Source organism: Anolis carolinensis, chromosome 5, assembly GCF_035594765.1.
Source record: "Anolis carolinensis isolate JA03-04 chromosome 5, rAnoCar3.1.pri, whole genome shotgun sequence".
Taxonomy (NCBI): Eukaryota; Metazoa; Chordata; class Lepidosauria; order Squamata; family Dactyloidae; genus Anolis; species Anolis carolinensis.
This window is the reverse complement of record NC_085845.1, coordinates 85739202-85763056: the sequence shown is the minus strand read 5'-3', so window position 1 is coordinate 85763056 and position 23855 is coordinate 85739202. Positions and strand designations below refer to the sequence as shown.

The following is a 23855-nucleotide window of genomic DNA, read 5'->3' as shown; positions in this document are numbered from 1 at the left end:
CCACGCTAACCAAAGTTAGGTCAGTGATGATCCAAGATTGGGACTCTCCAGACTCTGGAGTATTTGAAAACGAATTTGAGGAACTTCCAGGAAAAAGACTGAGGGCTAAACCTTTAACTGTTGATTTTGCTAGTAAACAACTACTGATACTGATATTATTTGCTAATGCTTATATATGACATTATATTATATATAATGTCATATTCTTTCCACAGAGGCTTATTAAGTATATATTTATAGTTTTGCATATTTCTCTCACCTTTTGAACCTTTTTTGTGTCAGGAATGACTTGAGAAACTGCAAGTTGCTCCTGGTGAGAGAGAATTGGCCGTCTGCAAGGACATTGCCCAGGGGATGTCTGGATGTTTTGATGTTTTTACCATCCTTGTGGGAGGTTTCTCTCATGTCCCCGCATGGAGCTTATCCGCGCTCTCCCTGGGTTGGATTCAAAACGGCAACCTTCAGGTCAGCAACCCAACCTTCAAGTCATCAGTCCTGCCAGCACAAGGCTTTAACCCACTGTGCCACGGGGGCTCCATTAACCTTTTGAACCTAAAAGCTCTGGAAGAGATTTACTGAATAGAGAGACTACAGCAAGAGTTGTGAAGCCCTCTTATGACCTCAGTAGAGCTGAGTTTGAAATCTGCTAGTCATTTCCTTCTATTCGACATGATTTCCTGCTTATATGGAGAATAACTGCTTACATCCATTTGCCATAATGCAAAGAGAGTTAAGATTAGATACAATGATTTGTAGTAAAGTAGGTAGCCACACCTAAAACAGCATGTTTTAGATTAATGGCTGTAAATCGTATTCTCTATAGATTGGGTGAGTCTAATAGCCATGGCAGAGAAATGTCTGGGTAAACACAGAAAAGCATACGGTCAAATCAGGAAAGACTTAGTTTTAAAACTACAGACATTTAAAAATAGGTTGAGAATTCAAGTGGGGAAGAGACAGTCCATATGTACAAAATAATTTAATAAGCAGAACAAGATTAACCAGACTGTGAGGTTTCACCTAAAAAACATGGGATAAGTTAGGGAATATGGAATGGCAATGAATAGAAAAAATAATTCAGCTACGTATTCTTCCTACTTGCACTAAAAACAATGGGCAAGATGGACAACAAACAGCATGAAAGGAAGAAGTGGAATTCTGGAGCAGGGAAAAGAAAATAACAATCCAGTTGGCCTTCTACTTGTGTGAGGGTTAAAGGTACAGAACCCCTGTGAAAATGGTAAATATGAAGATCTCTCTCTGCACTCCCACATTTAACACACATACAAACACAATTCCTGTACTGGTAGAACGGCTAGGTCTGTCATGCACACATTTCCTTGTGTACATACACACTTTCTCAGCCAGGAAATGGGGAGCGAAGAGGGTAGGGTGGGCAAAGATACTGAGCACTGTGCACAGGTCTTAGGGCAGATGGAAGGAATGCCATTGCTGTAAGAGAGGCTGCTGAAGCATCTTCTTGCAACCCTTGCCCTCCTCCTGCCACTGCCATCATTCTACCTGCCCACCCTGTCTCCCTCCTCTTTTTCTCTTCCCATTCTGCCCCCTCCACCCAGCCCAGAAACCTGCACCATTACCCATCCTCATATTCACCACTTCCTCCTCAGTTGAGGAAATGCACACATGTCTACAACCTTCCTCCTCATGCTCCACCCTTCCCATGCCCTTCATCTCGTCTAAATGAGTGACTGAAAAAACGCACTCATATGTGCATTCTCCTTCCTCATACTTACCCCACCTGTGGAGGTAAGGAAATGTATATGCACACTCTCCCTCCTCACACTCCCTTCCCCATTCCCATCCACTGCCCACACTGACCTAAGTGTGAAAGGGAAAGCACATGTGTGTCCTACCTCCTTGTGCTCTCCCACCTGCCTGCCCAAGTGAATGAGTTTGTGAGAAAATGTGTACACAACTATGCCCAACCACACTGACAGTTTGATTTCCTCTTAGTCGATTTGACCATCGACTAAGCCTGAATTAACTGGACAGAGCTCAAGATGGACATAGGTGTTACGGAAGTACCTATTTAAAATGGCATGTGGTAGCAGCAGGAAATAATCTAGGAATAATAAAAACCACGAAGGATAAACCTGCAGTGCATATGGCTTTCATGCCTCTGTAGAGTTCATGAAAAAAGATTTTGCATCTTTGCAACAGAATGTTTTACATATAAATAGTGAGCACAGCATATGGGAGAAAAACTCCACTGGCATCAGTAATATTTTCCATTTCACTGACAGTTTTACTTGCCTGCCAAATTCTGAAATTCCAGAGAAAGATTTAATTAAGCTCCTCTGAGACCATGAAACACCCTTATTTTATACCCTCTAGTTGACCCATGCTTTAAGGCAGTCAAAATAAGGACAGTTGTTTTGATACCTAAACTCATCTCAGAACTGTAACTGTAATGTGAAATGATCCAACAATGAACCCTGGTCTAAAAACCTATAAAGAACCAACCATATGGGAACTGACGAGTGCAAGTAAGCAGGACACAGGGAGAAGATAGAGAGAGACATCCTCAAATTTCCTGAACATGTTATATTTACCTATGTTAACTTTTCTTCCAATCCTAGATCCTTAGTTACCTAAGTCACTTTCCCCACCTTTTACACACTTCATTCTCTCTTCTTACAGACAAGGTACTATACTTTCTCCTAGAGATACAGAGACAAGTATAACTCATTACACTTTGGATACCCAGAATGAGGAGTTATAATGTTTTTCTATCACAATGTATTTCCTAGAATAAATACTGGTTTCCTTATTTTACTGAGGACAGTGTTAATACAGTTACTTTTGGAAGTAAAATGTGACTGTCAAAGCCTCTTTATATTTCAAGAGGCTGAGGCAATTTACCAATTGGTTATTTATAGGAGAATATTTCTTTGTAGGAAATAACACATGCGCAAAGCCATCACTGTTTTAAATAAACAAATAGCTTCACTCTGGAGAATGTTTTTTTTTCCTTTTCTATTCCTTCTTGACCTTTACAATATCATCATCTGAGTGTGCAGATGTGTGGGCTTCAAGGCATTTATTCTGCAGCTTTCCCAATGACCTTAAGTGGGCTCCTTCCAAGGACATACCAAAACCTCAGGGCATGGTATTACAATTCACTTTTAATTATTGTGACATTTCTATCCCATTCCCCACCCCCTCCTGAGGCCCACATGTTAACCCTATACTAATACTGCAAGGTAGGCTAGACTGAGAAATAATGTTTACCTCAAGATCTACCACTGGCTTCTATGGTTTATTTGAGATTTCACTATGGATCTCTCCGTCCATGTTCAACACCCTAATCAATACAAAAAACTGGCTGCATTGTAGTACTGAACTGTATTTTGTGATCCTTAAGATTTTTTGCATTGTTGCTGTTTAACAAATTATCACAATATAATTCCTGATTTCTGTAGCTGTAAACACCAGGATAAAAGAGGCCAGGGTGAATCCACATAGCAAAATTTTTGAGAAACTTGCAGGCATGTGCTTACCAACATACAATGTCACATTCTAAGATTTATCTGCCTGAAAACGTTTTGGAACCACATTAAAGACCTACAGTTTTACTTGCATGAAAAGAAAAAACAGATGTTGCCGTAATGTCCACCCACAAGGATCTGAGCAGCAATAGCAGTTTCTGTTCCAACAAAATGGTCAGTCAAGAAATCGCACACAGTGGTGCAAGTGTCACTATCAATGTGGATGCCAATGTTTATCACAGAGCTCGCCAGCAGGTACTCAGAATGTGGAATTTGCAGTACAATGAAAGTATAGCTGCCAACATACATATGAACACAGTTTAGTCCATATTCCCACAGCAACTGGGGAAAAATACAGTAGCAAGTGAGCCGCAGAGATCCAGAATGTCCTGAAATTATTAAAAGAAATGGTGATAACTTCTGATGTGATGACAACAGCAAATTAGAAACCTAAGTTTGAAGCAAATTAAGACATTAATACAAATGAAGATGAAAGGAGATGTTAATGCAAGGTTGAGAAACTATTTGTGAAGAAGTGTATAATTATATTTTGTTTATAGATGACATGTGTATTTGATTTTGTTTGAACAGTCAGGTTTGGCTAAGTTTAAAATGGTAAGTATTTGAGTTGATGATGTATGGGGGAAGGTAGCCATCTTAAAGCAGGTTACCATAGCAACAGGGGCGGAGCCAACCGCCGTTTGGAAAGGAAAAGGGGGAATGTTTTAAAAACCCAGGCAGTCTGTGATTTCCATTCACACTGAAGGAACTGATTCTTGTGTAGAGAATCAGGTTGGCTCAAATAGAAGGATTTGAGTCAGATCTAAGTTGGACCAGACTAGGCAAGTTAGGTGACTTGTCTAGGGTCATTTATAGAGCCTGTGGATTAGGGAAAATTAATCCCAGGGGATCCAGGAGGATCAGGGTTTAGTGTAATCCAGAGAAAGAAATATCTTGAAAGTTTGACCACCTCATATCCGTTTGTAACCATTAAGCGAAGTGCCTTTAACAAGTTATATAAAACCATCAAGCTCTGTACCTGCAATAAACTTATTTTGATTTTATTCTAACTAAGCCTCTGTCATACTCTTATATTAAGTTAAGTAACAACAACATCTGAAGTAAAACAAATAGAGACAGCTTAAAAGAACCAGTGCCATCTGCCTGACGTCTCCTCCATTGGTGGCAGCGAAGAAGATAGTCAAACAAATAATTAATTAACATCATCTCTCATAAAACATCTTTATTAATTGGTGGTATCTGTGTGTGTGTGTAGGATCAGAGGGATTCCATCTCTGTCACACATTCCTGTCAGACACCTCACCTCTGTACGTATTGCTGGCAAGCGGAGAAGATCAAAAGGATTCCATTCCCTGTCACCCTCAGTTCTGTACAATTTGGTGGCAGCGGTGGGATTCAAAAGGATTCTATCCCTGTCACCTCACCTCTGTACACTATTGAATGGCAACTCCCATAATCCTTCACAATTGGATATCAGACTATGGCTGATGAAAGTTGCAATCCAATATCCGGAATCCCAAAAGTTGCCCCCCCCCCCCCACACATTACAAACACTACTTATCAAAAGAACAATTGTCTTGAGTAGATTGCTTCTATACACCTTTGTCTAGGCTTGAACATAAATTTAGCATTTTGAACTGTGCAATAAAAATGTAGGAAATGATAGCACTAAAATCTGCTAAAATGCCATACCTTCTGACAACAGGGGAAATTGGTACTTTAAATCACTAGACCTTGAACTTATAATTTATCAGTTTCCAAAATCAAGAGTCTTTTATGGCAGCCTTGCAGAAACAATCAACATGAGACAAAAGGCCCTCAGTGTCCATCAAAAAAAAAAAACTTAATTTGTCTGAATACTGTGAAATAATTCCTTTCTTACCAAAGGGATTACTTGTAAAGCAAAAGGGCAGACAATAAAAGGTTTTATTGTCTTAAATTTTGAAGATGACTATTTTTAATCTCTTCTACATAAGACACATAGCCCCCAAAAACATGCCACAACTGATATATAGATGTCAATTTGGCCAGTTTGGCAGATAAACATTTGACAGATAAACTTTTGCTCTTCCCTCTCAATGAGTGTGAAGTACCAAGTTTACTTGAGTAACATGATTTGCTCAACTTCCTGTTCTGACTTCTTGCATCTGAGGCCACTCTGAAAAAACATGCTTGGCTTAGTAAGAGAAAAAAAGGACTAGTAGAGCTTGTCAAGTGTCCTATTTGCAGTTTTTGGGAACCCACCCAGGATGTATAGACTATGAACATTGTAGAAAGGGGTGCCCCACAAAAAATAGGCAGTTGTATCACATCAAGCAACAATGTAGATGAAAGGTTTTAACAAGTCTACTTTAAATGAATTGACACATTCATTACTATGCTGTTTTTGTACCATAAAATATTTTAGATTCGCTGAGAAAACAGGCATGTTGCTTCACAAGCTTCAAGAAATAACTTACAACTCTATGGGAAGTGAAGTGAAAGACATCCCATGCTTTTAACAAGCAGTCTTCCAACCCACTTCGTCAGAATGGCATTTGGATACACAGACTCAGAGCATTACACAATATGCCATATATTCACTATTACAATAATCAGCACAAACTTGTGTTGTAGTTTCATCTTACATCTTGAGTCTCTTAACTTATAATTCCTGCAACCTTTACTACTGATTTATCATAATATGGACATGTTTGTGCCATGCAATTTTTACTCAGACAAAAGCTGGGTCATAGCAATATATATTGTATTAATGACTACAGTGCTGAGAGCTTTATAACAATCACAAAACTAATGTCTTGCAAAATTACCTTTGTCAAAATTCCAGCATGTTTGTACCACCAAAGAAGGAGCCCCCGATGGCACAGTGGGTTAAACCCTTGTGCCAGCAGGACAGATTACCTGAAGCTTGGGTTGCTAACCTGAAGGTTGCCGGTTCAAATCCAACTTGGGAGAGCACAGATGAGTTCCCTTTATCAGTTCCATGTGGGGACATGTCCTCCATGTGGGGACATGAGAGAAGCCTCCCACAAGGATGGTAAAAACATCAAAACATCCGGGCAGCCCCTGGGCAACATCCTTGCAGATGGACAATTCTCTCACAAAAGAAGTGATTTGCAGTTTCTCAAGTCACTCCTGACATGACAAAAAACCATCAAGGAGCAAAAACAAGGACAAACTGTTAAAACTAACTCTGAAAAGCATATTAATCATGCAATTCTTCCTGTTACACTGGCTGGGAAGGATTAATATTACCTCCAAACTGGCATAGGTGAAATATACTTCTGATGAAATATTTATGACAGGGAAAATCCTTAATCATCTTAAAAGATAAGAGTCAGGATGGATAAAGCAAACCACATGAAACTAGTGCCACAACACCACCATAAAGTTGCCATGATGAGGAATAATTGCATCAATTCTTACACAAGTTCTGTTAATACTCATTCACTGCTAGTTTTTTTGGTTTTTATAAGAAAAATACAAAGTGGTATCATTTCCTAACATGCTTACTCTATGTGGAGAACTAGTTCTTAGCTATTAAAAAGAAACAGAAAAAGCAACCTCATACTCATGCTTCCTGCAGATATCAAATAAGTTCAAAATAGTCGTTATCACACTTGGGGCAGTTCTAAAATACTCAAATTAATAGAGGTTGATTCTCTGGAAAAGTTCTAGCAAGTTACATTGACCTCATAAAATAGCCATGAATTGGAGTTTTCAGGACAGAAGCTCAAAGACTTTTGCTACTGTTTCTAATCTTATCAATAAAAACACTTGATTTAAGCAGACATTTACTGACAGGACCATTCAGTGGGTTGTCTTGGAAATCTCTCATACATAGGTCATCATAAGTCAAAGCTGACACACAACAAAATTTTATTCCCATCAAGTAATGAAATCCCATGAAACAAACTACTTACAATTCGTTGTCACGACATGGAAATATTTAGCTTAACTGAGGTCATTTTGGAAATAAGTGGCATTATGAAAAAGGACTAAGCAATTTTGACTCATTCCTTCTACCCATTTTTAAAGTTCTTAGCAGTTCCCTAAATAAGGCTACATTGTGTTAGAAAAATATTGTATTGTATCAGAGAAGATGATGTACATGGGGAGAGACAGAATGAGTTGACTGATGACTATCGGACACAAAGTCTCTTACTAATTGAGCAGAACATACATTAGGGCATATATGCTTAGTTGGGAATGCACACATTTTATTAACTAAAAGTGTAGAAGGGTCAATATTTTCCATGCTCAAAAGTTGCCATAATATTATATTAAGGAGAAACAAGGCAGTAACCTCTTTGTTTTCCCTCTGATAAATAGAAAACCCAACACTCTGGACAGGGATGAATTGGGTTTAGATCAGTGCTTCCTCCTCTCTCAATGTGCCAGGGACCAGTACTATTGTCCTTTTCTTTCCTGGAAACTTGTCAGGGAACATTAATATGAGTAGCACTGATTTAGATATCGGTTTCATCCAACACATCATTGCTGTACTGAATTTATTAAAAAACCATATCCTATGGTGTGGCAATATATGTTTTGAAATAATAAGATATTAATTTATATCTTTATTATATGTCTTTATTATTTAGAGAGATTATTTCTAAACTGAAGATATGCCCCATGTTTACATACCTGACTGGAAATGTGAACTTAGCAGAAGTGTCTGAGAATGTTGGCATGACTGAAATGTCACATTGGGTCTTTGGAACACAGCCAGTTATGACCAAAATGTATTCTAACTAACATCCCAGCACTAAAGTTCATTACTTAAAACACAGGTTTTGTTTTTTTTACATCTCTACCTTACTTATTTTGATATACAATGTCTTCGGTGCACTGGAAATTGATTGGACTTCAACAATAGTTCCTTTATCTGCTTTGTTTTCACATCACTCTCAATTCATTCAACTGTAACTTTCCCTAAATCTGTCTCTCTTAAATATGAACCTCCAAAATTTTAGGAATGCTACTCCCAGAATCCCTGACTGTTCTAGGCTCTGACATTCAACAACATCTAGTATCTGCATCTCAGAAACACTGCTCTCAATGTTCAATATGTTTCTTATATATATTTGTCTGTCTTTAAGTACGACTAAAGAGCAATTTTGTTTAACTGGGTTTCTATCAAACAAAATTAAAAGTTTAGAATTAAATACAGAAATTTAACATAAAATCAACAGAGGTATAGGAGAAAAAAACGTAAAAAGGGCTGTGAAAGGGTTGTTGTTGTTTTCCTATTAATTTTTAGTAATTTTTACAACAAATTAAAAATAAAAACACTAAAATAAGACACAAATAAAATAATCCAATATGAAAATAAACCCATAATATTTCCACCCCTTATCTGTCCATCCCTACCAACTAAAAGTAACAGCTAAACTTTATCTCCACCTTTTACAAAAAGTTAAAAAAAAAACCGTTAAGAAGACAATTGACGTTTCCCCCCTTCAAGCAAAGGCAACTATCAAACTATTACATATTCTTCTTGTTCTAATTAATTGCATTTCATCTTCTGCTAAATATAAACCTGTATATTTAACATTAGTGGAAAGTAATATTGGTATCAACAGTTTATCAATTTTAACTAAAGTATAAATTCTTGTTCATTCATCTTCAGTTTATCACCTCAATATACCCCCCAAATTTTATTCCCTTTTAATTTAAATTAATCTTATTCTTTATGGACAATCTACTGTAGTTCAACCATTTATTTCTATATAGTATCGCATTGCCTTTCCCTCTTAATTCTCAATACAGTATTTTAGTGACCCCACCTAAAAGAAAAGTATTTTTTATTTATTTTTGATTTTGCGAAAATTCTCAGATTGTTTATACCAGACTATTCTCAATATTCCTACTGTAGCTGGACCATTGTTTCAATGTGAAACTCTCTATTGAAGTTTGAATTTTTTTTCTCATCCAAATGGACTCATATATTTTTTGGCTTTGTCTTGCTATTTGCATGAAGTTTACAGACTCAAAAAACATTTTTGCTTTTTTTAAGTTATTCTCAGTCTGAAGACAAGCCTGTATCCATTCCTTGGATTCAGTCATACCTACATACACAGTCTGCAAAATCCCTGACAATCCCTTAAAGTCTTGCTTAATTTTAGTTGTGGTTTAAGTTAGCTCTTTTTTTGAATTCCACTAACAATGACAGCACTAGAAGCTCTGACATCTTCAGTGCTTTTCTTAGACAGCAAAGCAGTGAGAGAAGGCAGTGGAATTTTACTTTCCACCAACAATTGATACAAATTATTCAAGTGTTACAACTGGCTCATATCTTCTTTGAATATGGACTGTTAGTTACAGTCTTTGTAGTTCAGAGTGTTTGAGCTCTGGAGTTGTCTAAAAGTCTTCCAAATACTGATAATTATTTTTCAACTTTCCACTAGTTCAACCATTACCCCCCCCCCCCCCCTTCAGCAGCCAAAATGAAAGAGACCCACATCCAATATAGAAAGAAAGTAGTGGGGAAGGGGGTATGAGCCAGCTAGCAAGCTCACTCTTAAATCTTCTAGCTGAATTTAGACAGGAGATCTTAGAAACTTTAAAAAATGCCTTCAGTTAGGGAGGTTTTCAATATTCACTCTTTGTTTAAGTTGATTTATAATACCAATGGAAGGGCTTTTAAGTTTCTTCAGCTTTATAGCTAAAGCAATTTTTGCAGAGGAGTTAAGATGGCGACCTAAGTTGCTGTCTCATCTGTGACCGCTACTCTCTGAAACTCACTGATCATGAAGACAAATATTGGTTCAAGTGGGTAATCCTCCATCTTTTTTATATCTAAGTAAACTGCCAGTTTTGGAGCTCTAGAACCAGCTTTACTATATGAATTGTTTATCTCCCACATTGAACTAAAGTGCTAGAGAACATTTCACTCCAGGTCACACCCTCAAAGTCCCTCAAACTAAGTTGTTTTGTTTTTAATGTCCAAAGCATTTCAGGTTAACCATTCTTTTTATTATTGGGTTTTCCTCTATATTTCCTGACTCTTTATTTCTCTTTTTTTTCTTATCTTTACAAATTAACGGCACTGAGCAAATGTGTTACAAAATTTGTTATTGTGATTTTTAAAGCAGCGTGGGAGGCGGGGCCAGGGCACGCTGGGTGGGGGGCGGGGCCAGAGTTGGCCCCGCCTCCCGCGCTACTCCCGCTACTCCCGCTCGCCCATCTGGCCTTTTCTAGCTGGCCAGACTGCAGCGGAGGTCCCTGCAGGCCGCGATTGCGGCCTCGAGGGACCTCCGCTGCAGTCTGGCCAGCTAGAAAAGGCCAGACGGGCCAGGGCGCACTGGGCGGGAGGCGGGGCACCGTCAGGGCGGTGCCCCGCCTCCCGCCCAGCCTGACGGCGCCCCCCCCGGACCTGCGCCCGAGGCAGCGGCGTCAGGTGCCTCTATAGTGGGGCCGGCCCTGTCTGCTGCCTTTAGCCCACCCCCACCCCGCACACTGCCTTTAGGCCCCGCCCCCTTCATGTCCTAGCAACTCCCTCAGCCAAGATGGCACCTAGGGCACAGGCAGTTAGGCCTCTTCAACACAGCCTATAAAATACAGATTATCTGATTTCAACTGGATTATATGGCAGTGTAGACTCAAGGCCTTTTCACACAGCTATATTACCCAGAATGCCAAGGCATTCCTTTGAACTGGATTATCTAGAGTTAATCCAGTTCTCCTTTGAACTGGATTATCTAGAGTTCACACTGCCATATAATCCACTTCAGTGTGGATTTTATACAGCTATGTAGGAGGGGCCTCACATAATCCACTTCTAAGCAGATAATATAGGAGTATAAATATAATATGAAATAATGACTGTGGTATAATAATACAGAACAATATAATCTCTAAAACCAGCACAGTAAATAAAGAGCAACACTCTGAAAACAGGGAAATTGGGAATTCCAGAAAGGAAACAATCAAGGCCAGCTAACACTTCCCAACAAAGGATTCCCCTAGGCAGGAAGCAGCCAGGTTTTGAAGCTGCAAGGCCATTAAATGCTAATCAAGGTGCCTAATTTCAGCATTCATACATGCCACACTGAGACTATGAAGTGCTATTCAAACTGGCCAACCAAGGATTCCGTAAGGTAGAAAGTGGCCAGGCTTGCAAGCAGCAAGGCTATTCAGTGCTATTCAAACTGCCAACCAAGATTTCCCCTAGATGGAAAATCCCCAGGCTTTGAAGCCACAAGGCTACTCCATCCCATTCAACCTGGCCTAGCAAGGATGCCCTATGTAGAAAGCAGCCAGGCTTTTAAGCTGTAAGACTATTCAGTACAATTCAATCTGGCCAAACAATGATTCCCCTACAAAGAAAGTAGCCAGGCTTCAAAGTGGCTCTTTGATTGAGAGTGCTACTCCAACTACTCCAGAAAATGGCCAGGCTTTGAGGCTGCAAGGCTATTCCACCTAGCCAACAAATGATTCCCATAAGCCACAGCAACGTGTGGCCGGGCAAAGCTAGTTGTTTATATAACAAAACAATTAAATGGAAGACATAACAATTTTCTTTAAAACATCTGGTAGAATGAGATAACTGAAAAATAATAGAAAAGTCCTATGCACATCAAGCACATAACATCAACATCAACAGTGTCTTTGAATCATAGTGCAGTTTTCTGATTAGTTTTTTCTGAGTCTTTAAGCTCTAGGAAAGGAACGCTTATATCTTGACCTAGGCTGCAGTTGTAATAAATCAATTCCATTTTCACAATAGGTCCTTAAATTGTGGTTTCATTTTTAATTTCCTATAACTGTAAATCAACTGAAAAAGCAACATGGAACAGAACACAGAGGGATTATTTTTGTTGTTAATAGCCTACTTCCTTTGAATATTAAGCAAGAAGTTATCTGTTGTTTGTCATATTCTCACTCCAAGTAAAAGACATTGTTGGTATTATGAAGAAGGAACTGGACTACAAAGTTTCTTACAATTCTATATTTTTATACCGAAACTGTCCTGAAATCTTGCCAATAAAATTAAAACATGACCAAGAAAAGAAATATTTCTTCACTTTAAAGTAATATCCATCGTGCTGATCAAAATGATACTATTAATACACTACCTCATCAAGGCACTGAAATGCAGGACATGAATTCACATCAATGGAACTTTCATCTTGAATATTAATTGTTGGAGCCAAAGCATAAATAGGATCAAGTGGATTCTCTGGTTCAGATTCTGATTCAGACTTCAGTTCAGCCTCTTCTTCAGACTCAACAGAAGGAACAGAAGGAGCAGAAGGCTCTTCTTCTTCCTCCGCTTCCTCTTCCTCCTCCTCCTCCTCTTTCTCAGAATCACTCATTTTTCCTTTTCAAAATTCTGCAAAATAGCAAAAAATACATGTAACAGGTTAAAATAAATATGGAATAACAAAGGAGTGCTGGATTGCTAGATCAGATTATAAATAACAATGGAGAAATTAACAGAGCAACCAATGACAATAACTGCTATATACCTTAAGTGGTTGTGATGGCTGAATTTTTTAAATGGAGCTCTCAAACTCTCTCTGAGTTTTCTTCATTTTGAGAGAACCTGAAAGAAGTACCTACTCTCTCTGTTGCGCTGGGGAAACCTTAAAAGAATCACCACTGCCACTATAATTCTTTCAAGCACGTATTATAAAAGCAAGTGCACTGCAAACAGAGATATCATATTGATCCATATACAGTGGTATTGTTGTGAATGCGCCTTCAGAGACTGTGAATGATAGTGGTGGGATCAGGAGAGGAAGGAAAAACCCTCGCGAGGAGGGCTCGTTGGAGGATTTGTTTAGGAAAAGGGTCAGGGAGACTGATGGGGAGTCTTCTGAGGGAGACCTGGATATATTGGGGTTGTTTGGCCATTATACCTTGCGTGTGGCAAGGTGTTGCTGGGCGCCATTGGGTTTCCTGTGTGTGTTACTGAAGACTGGACTGGGACTTTGCAACGGATGTAAATTTAATCTGGGTTATTCTGCAACTGAGGGCTGGAATTGTGTGGATTTTCCTGGACTGCACTGTTATTACTATTTTGTATTAGCTGCTGTTCGCCCTCGTTGCTTTGGCTCTCTGTGCCATTTTGTGTTGTGACCTTCTTGGATGACTTCAACCTCTCGGACCTTAGACCTTGGACTGGAACTTAACTCGGCTTTGCTCTTTGCTCTCAATCCGTGGCTTGGCATCGTTCTCTATTCCGTGGCTGTCTGCTGTTGCTGACTACTACCTTCACTCCTGATACCAACGCTGTCTGCTTATCCTGACTTCGGACCGGCTTGACGACGTTCTCCCACTCTGCTCCTTTAATTCCTGGCCTGGCGTTTGCTTCTGCAGCAGCTTGGCGCTGCTGGTTTATCCTGACTTCGGACTGGCTTGACGACGCATTCCCGCTCTGCTCCTTTAACTCTTGGTTTGGTGTATGTTCCAGCAGCAGTTGCTGCAAGCTCGCCAGCGTCTCGCTGTTTCGCTGGCTTTGCTGCTCTCAACTGGGAGTTCCCTAGCTCAGTTTGGGCGTTTGTTTTGAACTCCTTTTGTACTTTTGAGTTTTGGGAAAGGTTTGTGGGCTTCAATACTGCTTGCTTTATTTATTTATTTATTACATGCATTTATACCCCGCCCTTCTCCCCGAGGGGACTCAGAGCAGCTAGGGGACTCAGAGCGGCTTTAGTTCATGCCTCCATTTTTCAGCCCATTGTGAACTTTTGGGTCAAGTTTTAGAACTTTAAGTTTAACCCAGATTATATCTCTGGCTAATCTGGATTATTTGCCAGTTCTTGTTTTTTGGGGTTTTACCCGCTTGTTCTACTTAATAACACTGAAAGTTAAGTGTTTTAAGTTCTTTTTAGTTTGTTGAGCTATTTTTTTGACTGTTGCTTTAATAAACTCTATTTTGCTCTCTAATTGGCATCTGACTTTTGACAGGTATCTTGCCTTAAGAGTAATTATTCTGTAACTAAGTTCTTAACTTAAAATGTTCTTATCTCAAAGCAATTTTCCCACTGAAATGCAATGAAATGCTATTCATCTGTTCTGCCCTCCCTTTTTGTTATATGTTTTTAAGTAAGAAAATGTACTTTATAAATAACAAATGATGTATAAATATACATTCACACGGAACAATTAAAAAGATCAACTTTAAAATGGTAGAAGCACAAAGTTGTGGCAAGGAAGCACAAAGCACAAAATGAAGAGGCAGATGCATCATTTTCTTCATACTGGACTCCCTTCCTCTCTTGTTCTCTCTCCCTCTCCTCTCCCTTCATGAAGCCAAAAACTATATAAATAAAAATGTAAATGTCCGTTTGTTCAGAATCTCAAATCACCCAAAATACTTCACCGATTGCTTTGAAATTTTGACACAACATAGCAATCAAACAGGTGCATGTTTTTATGTAACCAGAACTAGGAATTTGGTGGGCAGATCAGAAATTAGAGGGGCTGGGTATGGGCTTGTACAAAAAGTGAATTATAGGACCAGGGCTGGGGGTAAAGTGCTGAGTTCAACTTGATCTGGGCATTCATGGACAGGGGCCTAACCATTAACAAATGCACATTGGAACATTCATGTTTTGAGGTTTCTGAGGAAGGCAGACAGAGTGGGTGCCAGCTCAATCTCTCTGGGGAGGACACATTAAAATTCATAAACAGCATAAAACAATATAAGAACAACAACAACAAGACACAGTATAAAACTGCCATCAAACAACAATAAGTGACCAAAGTTTTCTGGGAAACTGTCTAATCAAAACCACAGTGGAACATTCACGTTTTTAGGTCTTTGCAAAAGATGGACAAGGTGGGTGCCAGCCTGATTGCCCTGTGGAAAGAATTCCAGAGTCGAGGGGCCATCACTGAGAAGGCCCTCTCCCCCATCCCCACCAGCCATGATTGTGATGGGCGTGGGAACGAGAGGAGCGCCTCCCCAGAAGATCTTAGAGGTCATGCAGGTTCGTAGGGGAAGATACGATTGCAAAGATCTTTGTGATAGGTAGGTCCCAAACCGTTTAGGGCTTTATAGGTGATAACCTGGCACCTTGAATTGAGACCAGAAACTTATTGGTAGCCAGTGCAGCTGTCTGAACGGGGGGGGGGGGGGGTTAACAATCTCCCTGTACTTCGCTCCAGTTAGCAACCTGGCCACCAGCCTTTGCACTAGCTGCAGTTTCCAGGTCGTTTTCAAAGACAGCCCCACGTAGAGTGCATTACAGTAATCCAACCTGGAGGTTACTAAGGCATGGACCACCATAGTCAAGTCAGACTTCTCGAGGTACAGTTGCAGCTGGAACACAAGTATTAATTGCGCAAAGGCCCTTCAGGCCACCGCTGACGCTTGAGCATCAGCGCTGAATCCAGAAGGACCCCCAGATTGTGTACCTGTGTCCTCAGGAGGAGTGTAACCCCGTCGAGCACAGGTTGCCACCCTATACCTCGATCTGCCGAGTAACTGATCTGGAGGACCTCTGTCTTGTCAGGATTAAACTTCAACTTGTTAGCCCTCATCCAGCCCATCACAGCAGCCAGGCATTGGTCCAGGATCCGAGGGGCTTCCCTGGAATTTGGTAGAAAAGAGTAGTAGAGTTGAGTGTCATCTGCGTAGAGATGGCACCGAACTCCAAAACTCCAAAATTCTGGATGACCTAGCCCAGCGGTTTCATGTTGATGTTAAAAAGCATGGGGATAGAACAGATCAAAGGCCAGGGGTCTTCACCTACTGGGTGTGACCCTCCAGGAAGAAGTGGAGCCACTGCAAAACAATTTCCCCAAGGCCCATTCTAGAAAGCCACCTCAGAAGAATGCTATGATTGATGGTATCGAAAGCCACTGAGATGTCCAAGAGAACCAACAAGGACATACTCCCCCTGTCAAGTTCTCTGCAGAGGTCATCCACCAAGGTGACCAAAGCCATCGTGATACCATGACCAGTCTTGAAACCAGACTGCGATGGGTCTAAAAAATCGGTTTTGACCAAGAATCTTTGGAGCTGATAGGCAGGACCCAAACCGTTAGGGCTTTGTAGATACTAACCTGTACTTTCAATTGGGACCAGAAACTTATCAGGAACTAGTGGAGCGGTTTTAATAGGGGCATTGTCCGCTCCCTATAATTAGTTCAGTTAGCAACCTGGCTGCCAACCTTTGCACCAATTGCAGTTTCTAGGCCATCCTCAAAGGCAGCCCCACATAGTGTGTGTTGCAGTAATCCAGTCTGGATGTAACATTTAAATTGGACTTGAAGAGTAATTGCTACAGCATAAACTAGCTTATTTGTGGAGCATGCCACAACAATGTAAGAGATCAAGTATATAATGCAGCTACATCTGTGTATGTTTTTCTTTTGAAACAGACACAGTTGTCTATAGGTCAGCAAAATCTTTGAAGGTTACAAATATAAACTGGCCTCTGGTACTATTTGGATTGTTGTCAAGGACATTTTGCTTTACCGAGTCATTTCAGCAGCTGCATTTGCTTAGGAATTTTGAAAAACATTTAAAAAGCAAAAAAGAGAGACTTATTTATGATGCCTCCTACAGAAATCAAAACATGATGTAATCAATTGCAAGCAACACACAATTTTGTACTACAGGGACGAACAGGAATAAAGAAGAGAAGAACAAATGTACATAGTTTTACACAAAGCTACCAAAATTATTTCAATTGTGTTTTCATAAAATTTTGACAGCTAACAGGACTTTGGGAGGGGGAATTCTGTGGCCATATACTCTCTCATTACTAATCTCATTGTACATGCATGCATAATACAGTCAAATGTTCAGTGTTTGATGGTAAAGGCTTGGATAGGCTTGGGTAGCATGTGTTATACAGCCAACAGGAATTTCAGACAAGACACTGAATAAAGCCAGAGTGCCTATGACTCTACACAGAATCAAGCTTATATGGTAAGGGACTAAATCCTGGACTACTACATAGGGATGAATACGCAGTTCTGGAAAAAGTATTATAGAATAATCATTGCACACACATTTTGATCTTATACATATCTAGCAGCCCTCCTGTCAGCCCCCCTCCCAAGGATTAAATAATACTGTACTTCCACAGAAGAAGTTGACAAGCTGGAATATGTCCAGAGGAGGGCGACTAAAATGATCAAGGGTCTGGAGAACAAGCTCTATGAGGAGCGGCTTAAAGAACTGGACATGTTTAGACTGCAGAAGAGAAGGCTGAGAGGAGACATGACAGCCATGTACAAATATGTGAGTGGAAATTATGGGGAGGAGGGAGCAAGCTTGTTTTCTGCTGCCCTGGAGAATAAGATGCAGAACAATGGCTTCAAACTACAGGAAAGGAGATTCCACCTGAACATTAGGAAAAACTTGCTCATTGTAAGAGCTGTTCGGCAGTGGAACTCTCTGCCCCGGAGTGTGGTGGAGGCTCCTTCTTTGGAGGCTTTTAAGCAGAGGCTGGGTTGCCATCTGTCGGGGGTGCTTTGAATTGGATTTTTCTGCTTCTTGGCAGGGGGTTGGACTGGATGGCTTGTGAGGTCTCTTCCAACTCTATAATTCTAAGACTGAAAAAGTTAAAATTGGTCTCAAAAAATCCTGCAGCAATACACTATTGTCAGTTCCATAAAAAGCAGCACGGCACAATTTTCTACAAGGACATTTATTTGTCTTGGGAAAATTCTTGAAAATGAAGAGAAATTAAAGCATGACTTAAATCTGTGCCCATCTAGAGCTTTTTAGTCCAATATTCAATTAAATGATGTATGGATAAAATGAGTAGAAAATATAGTGTTTGAAGAACAAAACAGTATCCAACCCCTAGTTTCTTGATTCAAATACAGTGGGGAGTTCTAGAATAAAGCTAGCCAAAAACATTGCACAAAAGACATGGTACAAGGGAATGGGAAGGAAAGGGGAGACGAGCACTTGTTCCAAACAATGGTGAGTCAGTATTATGGAATCTGTTGTCAATTTTATTGGAAATTTTATCTAAATTACCTAGATCTTACCATATAAGGACAATCATATCTTAAGCTTCCCATGTAGGAATTAATTATCTTCATTCATATGAGAATTCTAAGGTTTATGTATTATTTCTCAGCATTAAGATACACTTGTATTTACCACAATTAAACTAGTAGGTTTGATTATTTTTCTTTTGCAATCTTTATAAAAGATATGCCATATGGTGTGACAGTTTGAAGTTTCATCTCATTGTAGATATATTTGTAATTATTGTTTGAAAAAGGTTAACCTCTCTGAGATGTATACCAAACTGTAGTATTTGATATGCTAAGTCGCTAACATCTAATACACATTGTTTTAAAAGGTCATTCTATTTCCCTATGATTTCTTGGACTGTAACCCTGTGGTGTGAACAAGGTCAATTGATGTTTGTGAAGGAAAAGCACACCACATTTTCCTAAAGCAGGATATAAGTCCTGCTTTAGAACCAGCATGATGTAGTGGCTTGAACATTGAACTATGACTCTGGGCCTTGGTTTAAATCACATTCAGCTATGAGAACCCACTGGGTGACCTTGGCAGGGCACACTCTCCCTAGCTTCAGGGGACGGCAAAGACAAAACCACTCTGACAAAACAACACTTGCCAAGAAAACCCCGTGATAGGGTCACTTTATGGTCACCCTAAGTCAGAAACAACTTGAAGCCACCAAGCAACAACATCCTGCTTAATTTTATCAAAATTGACACTGCGTATAACAATCAAGCTGCTGTCCTGTGCAACGTGGGAGAAAGTGCAAGTCTGATTTGCTTTTGAATGCACTTCCATCATATTGGACAGTTCAAGCAACAATTTGGGGTTGATAAGTAACTACCACATACATTTGAATGGGTTCTACCTGGAGAGAAAACTCTTCATTTAATACCTAGGTTCAGAGGAAGGGAGGGAGAAAACATGCATCACACTATCTCACAAAGAACACTCACTAAAAAGAAGATGAATGATTTGAATGTGTTAGTTACTTCTGAACTTTATAGAGATAGTGCATTTTTACATTTTGTATTTAGAAACTCAGCTAGAGGAAAATGTAAGTGGAACAAAGGGCTGTTTCCAACTATAAATAGCAAGCACTCATTAAAAAAAACCCGTTTCCAGCTCTGTAGAAGCTTTAAGCTAGTCACTGTCCATTTTTTTTTTTTTACAATCCCCATAAAACTCATTGTAATTGATCATTTTACAAATGGTTGTCAACTAAAGTAAAAACACCTCGGGTTTCTCTAAATATTTTATGCACCACCACTCTTTTACTAAAAGCAAAAGAATGTTAGATTCTAAACACCGTGGTAAATTAAAGAAAGATGTTCCTTTTTAGGAACTTAAGCCTGAATTAGAAACATTCCTTCAAGTTTCTAAGAAGGAGAAAGGAGGACGGCCTGAACTTTAACATGCTTTTACTCATCTATTTATGGCAGAAGTGATTCTACTTTGAAAGGGATTGTGGAAGAATGAGCATGGTTATGAGAGAGCATGAGACCCCTGCTTGTATAGAACAGATACAAGTTCAGTCTTCCAACATCAATAGCAGACAGGAAGATTCTTCAGGGAAGCTAGGAAGAAGAAATGAAGGAACCAGAAATCTCCTGGTTTTTGCTTGGACCCAACTTCTGAAATTAGCCAAAAGATCTCTGTGCCTTCAAGGCACCTGTTCACTTATGGCAACCCCATTAATTTCATAGGGTTTTCTTAGGAAATGAATGCCCAAAGCTGTTTTTGCCCATTTTCTTCTTTGAAATGTAGCCCACAATACTTGGTATTTTTTGGCAATCTCCAATCCAAGTATTAACATGGGCTGACCCTGATTAGCTGACAAGATCAGACAGGATGTGGTGCTTTTAGTATATTTAGGTCTTTTAGTATTCGTCTAACACAGCAAAATAAGAGAGCACTGGGTGGCATTCTAAAGATGAACTGGATTTTATCTTTAGATTGTGTTCTAATCAGGCAATGCTGACAAGAAGCAGCAAGAAGTCATGGACTATTGTGAAGTGACTATTTGACTAATAAGAGACCAAAAAGGTCTCCTCCTCCTCTATTTATTCATTCATTCATTCATTCATTCATTCATTCATTCATTCATTCGTTCCTCTTTTTGTTTTAAAAGGAAACTCATATTCAAGGAGATCTAACTACATTCTGTTCAATATAGGTTCTTTATATTTTCTATATATTTCTTTATATTTAGGAGCCCCGGTGGCGAGTGCGTTAAAGCACTGAGCTGGAGACCAAAAGGTCCCAGGTTCAAACCCCGGGAGCGGCGTGAGCGGCCGCTGTTAGCTCCAGCTCCTGCCAACCTAGCAGTTCGAAAACATGCCAATATGAGTAGATCAATAGGTACCGCTTTGGCGGGAAGGTAACGGCGCTCCATGTAGTCATGCCGGCACATGACCTTGGAGGTGTTTATGGACAACGCCGGCTCTTCGGCTTAGAAATGGAGATGAGCACCAACCCCCAGAGTCAGACATGACTGGACTTAACGTCAGGGGAAAACCTTTACCTTTACCTATATTTTCTCCAGTAACACCAGAACTTTTCTGGGGGAAAAAGTAAGGCAGTAATTGGATTCAGCACACATATGCTTCATGTCTACCTGAAACTATGTATTCTTCCACATTATTATTAGTTGCACTTCTGCCAAAAGAACACTTGTGTATATGAATTCTGGGCAGATGCAGTTGCAGTGAAAAGGATGTATTACTGCTGCCACCTGATGGCAAAAATAAATGCACACAAAACATCTATGGGGTGGTGGGGGGGGGGGAGTAGCGGCAGGCCTCTATCTCCCCCAATTTCACTTTCACCTGAAATATGATTTTCTCACTATCATAACTGATGACATTTCATGGAGCTTGCAGCATCCAGTTAGTGAAGCTTGTGCTATCTCTATAGAACCATGAGTTTCTAAACACAATTGTTTACAAAGGGTACTTTTAAACCCAATAGGTCAATGTCCTTTCTCCATCCTCTGTAACCTGGGAATTGACGTCCTACTAGTTATTTCCTGATAATGGGATAACATGGATGGCAGATAGAAGGCGGCAGGAACACAAAGTATAAAAAGAAGGGGAGCTAGTACGGAAAAAAACACAGACATCACATACAAAAGAAACACTCTATAGCTGGTGATAGTAGTTAGCAATCTTGCAGAAAAGCCCCTAGGAGAAAAGTGGCAATGTGCTATGCTGGCATTACAAAGAATGAGTGCTAAAACCTGAAAAAAGAAGGGCAAACATACTGATGTGTCACCATGGTGAAATATGGGAAACAATCCCATAAGGGGCACAGGTTAATGCACATGTAACTCCCACTCAGTTGTACATAGAATGTCATAGAAAGGAGAAAACACAGCCTCTCTCAACTTGGTGGGGAAGTGACCCAAAGATTTAGGGCTAGAGCACAGAAAGAAATATGGGAAAAATAAGGCGATAGTTATCATTACTATACATAGCCTTTTATTTGATGGCAAAGGCAACCAAAATGTTCAAACAAATAAAATGAGAAAAAAGAGCTGGGAATGGGAAGGAAGGAGTCACCCACTGCCATATAATCTCCACTCACATCAGCAGCACACACACACACACACAGCAATAAAGTAAAACTTTACAGGCAGGAAATTCCTCCTTGTAAGGGGGAATAGAGTCTCCCAAAACAAATCCACTTGTTGGATTACTCAAAAAACGAAATATCCCAGGCAAGAACACAAATACACCAGGATGTCACAGGACATCATGGATGCCTCCTGGATTGCCTCAAGATCAACTGCAAAGTACAGTGATAGAGAGACCGATAACACCTATCTAGATTTCCTTTATAACAGAGCCTTAGTTTTAAAAAAAGAATGTGTAATGAAAGCCTCAAAGTAACTACAGGCAGTCCTTGAGTTAGAATAATCCAACTTACATACGACTCCTAGTCAAGACCCAGGGTGAGACAACAGGAAGAGGAAATCTACCCCTCAGAAGGGAAATTCCTGGAAGAGCTATCATGGGGAAAAGCTGTATCCATTGAAGCTTTCTCACTAATCCTTGTTTCCAAGACAAGCCAAAAGTTTCAAAATCCAATTATCATAGGGACAGAAAATAAGGACAAATCTTCTGAACAGGGGCATAGACAGCAAAAGAAATGGTACAGTGGTGTTAATAGATCTTTCTGTGCAAATAACACAGATAACACCACAGATAATAGGCTCCATTCCACCTGATGAAGACTCTTTTGACTTGAAACCGGTTGTGGGTTTTGGAGTCTACTATTCATAGTAAAAAAAATAAGAACAATTATATATAAAAAGAGGAGTCAATTCGAGTATTTAGAGTCTACTACTTCCCAGTAGTAAAGGTAAAGGTTTTCCCCTGACGTTAAGTCCAGTCGTGACCGACTCTGGGGGTTGGTGCTCATCTCCATTTCTAAGCCGAAGAGCCGGCGTTGTCCGTAAACACCTCCAAGGTCATGTGAACCCACCTATTGATCTACTCACATTTGCATGTTTTCGAACTGCTAGGTTGGCAGGAGCTGGGGCTAACAATGGGCGCTCATTCCGCTCCCGGGATTTGAACCTTTTGGTAAAGAACAATTATTGTTTACGAGAAGAGGAGTCAATTCGTCTTTCGAGAGAAATTTTTTTTTTTTACTGTGAATGTAACAGTCCTTTGTTTTATAGCAATGCTTTTTTGTTTTTGTATTCATATTGATGAATTGAACTAAATATAGGTTTAATGACATTCAAAAAATTTCTGTATTATTATAACAGTGGATATTTGTCTTTGTAGTTCCAAGGAACCCATTTTCTTTTATAGTGTAGACTCATGGCCTTTCCACACAGCTGAATAAAATCCCACATTATCTGCTCTGAATTGGAATATATGGCAGTGTGCACTCAGATAACCCAGTTCAAAGCAGATATTGTGGGATTTTCTGCCTTGATATTCTGGGTCATATGACTGTGTGGAAGGGCCCTCCCCTTCCTTCCTTTAGCCTTTCCCTTTTCGCCTACTGAGAGAATGGAACATGAACACTTTTTGCTCTGTTCAGCGACTTAAAACAATTGAAGTAAACCGCGGGAAAGTGGGGGCATCCACACTGTAGAATGAACGCAGTTTGACATAACTTCAACGACTCTTTCGGCCTCCATCCCAGCCTTGGCCCGCTTTACCCTTTCGGCTCCCGCGACGCTCCAGCAACCTTTCCCTCAGCATCCCGCGTTCCCATGGAAACCGACGCGCCGCTTTAGGACCCGCCTCTTCCGTCTCCTTTCTTCTTATTGGCTGTTCCTTCCGCATCATACCAAAACATCCTGTCTTCCCGGGCTCTGTTGACGCTCTGCATTCTGGGGCTTGTAGTTCAAGACTCCCATT

General features: G+C 40.0%; 1 protein-coding gene across 2 annotated transcripts in view; it reads right to left on the bottom strand.

The window, feature by feature from the left end:
- The window catches only part of ccdc146 (coiled-coil domain containing 146), a 72579-nt gene extending 48813 nt beyond the window's left edge, over window positions 1-23766 (bottom strand). For both annotated transcript variants that reach the window (XM_062983535.1, XM_062983536.1), the window contains exons 1-2: window positions 23654-23766; window positions 12611-12867 (exon numbers count right to left, since the gene is read on the bottom strand). In XM_062983535.1, the coding sequence (XP_062839605.1) occupies window positions 12611-12850 (240 nt within the window). In that variant the 5' untranslated portion in view covers window positions 12851-12867; window positions 23654-23766. The remainder of the gene's footprint in view (window positions 1-12610; window positions 12868-23653) is intronic.
- Window positions 23767-23855: the final 89 nt, after the last annotated feature.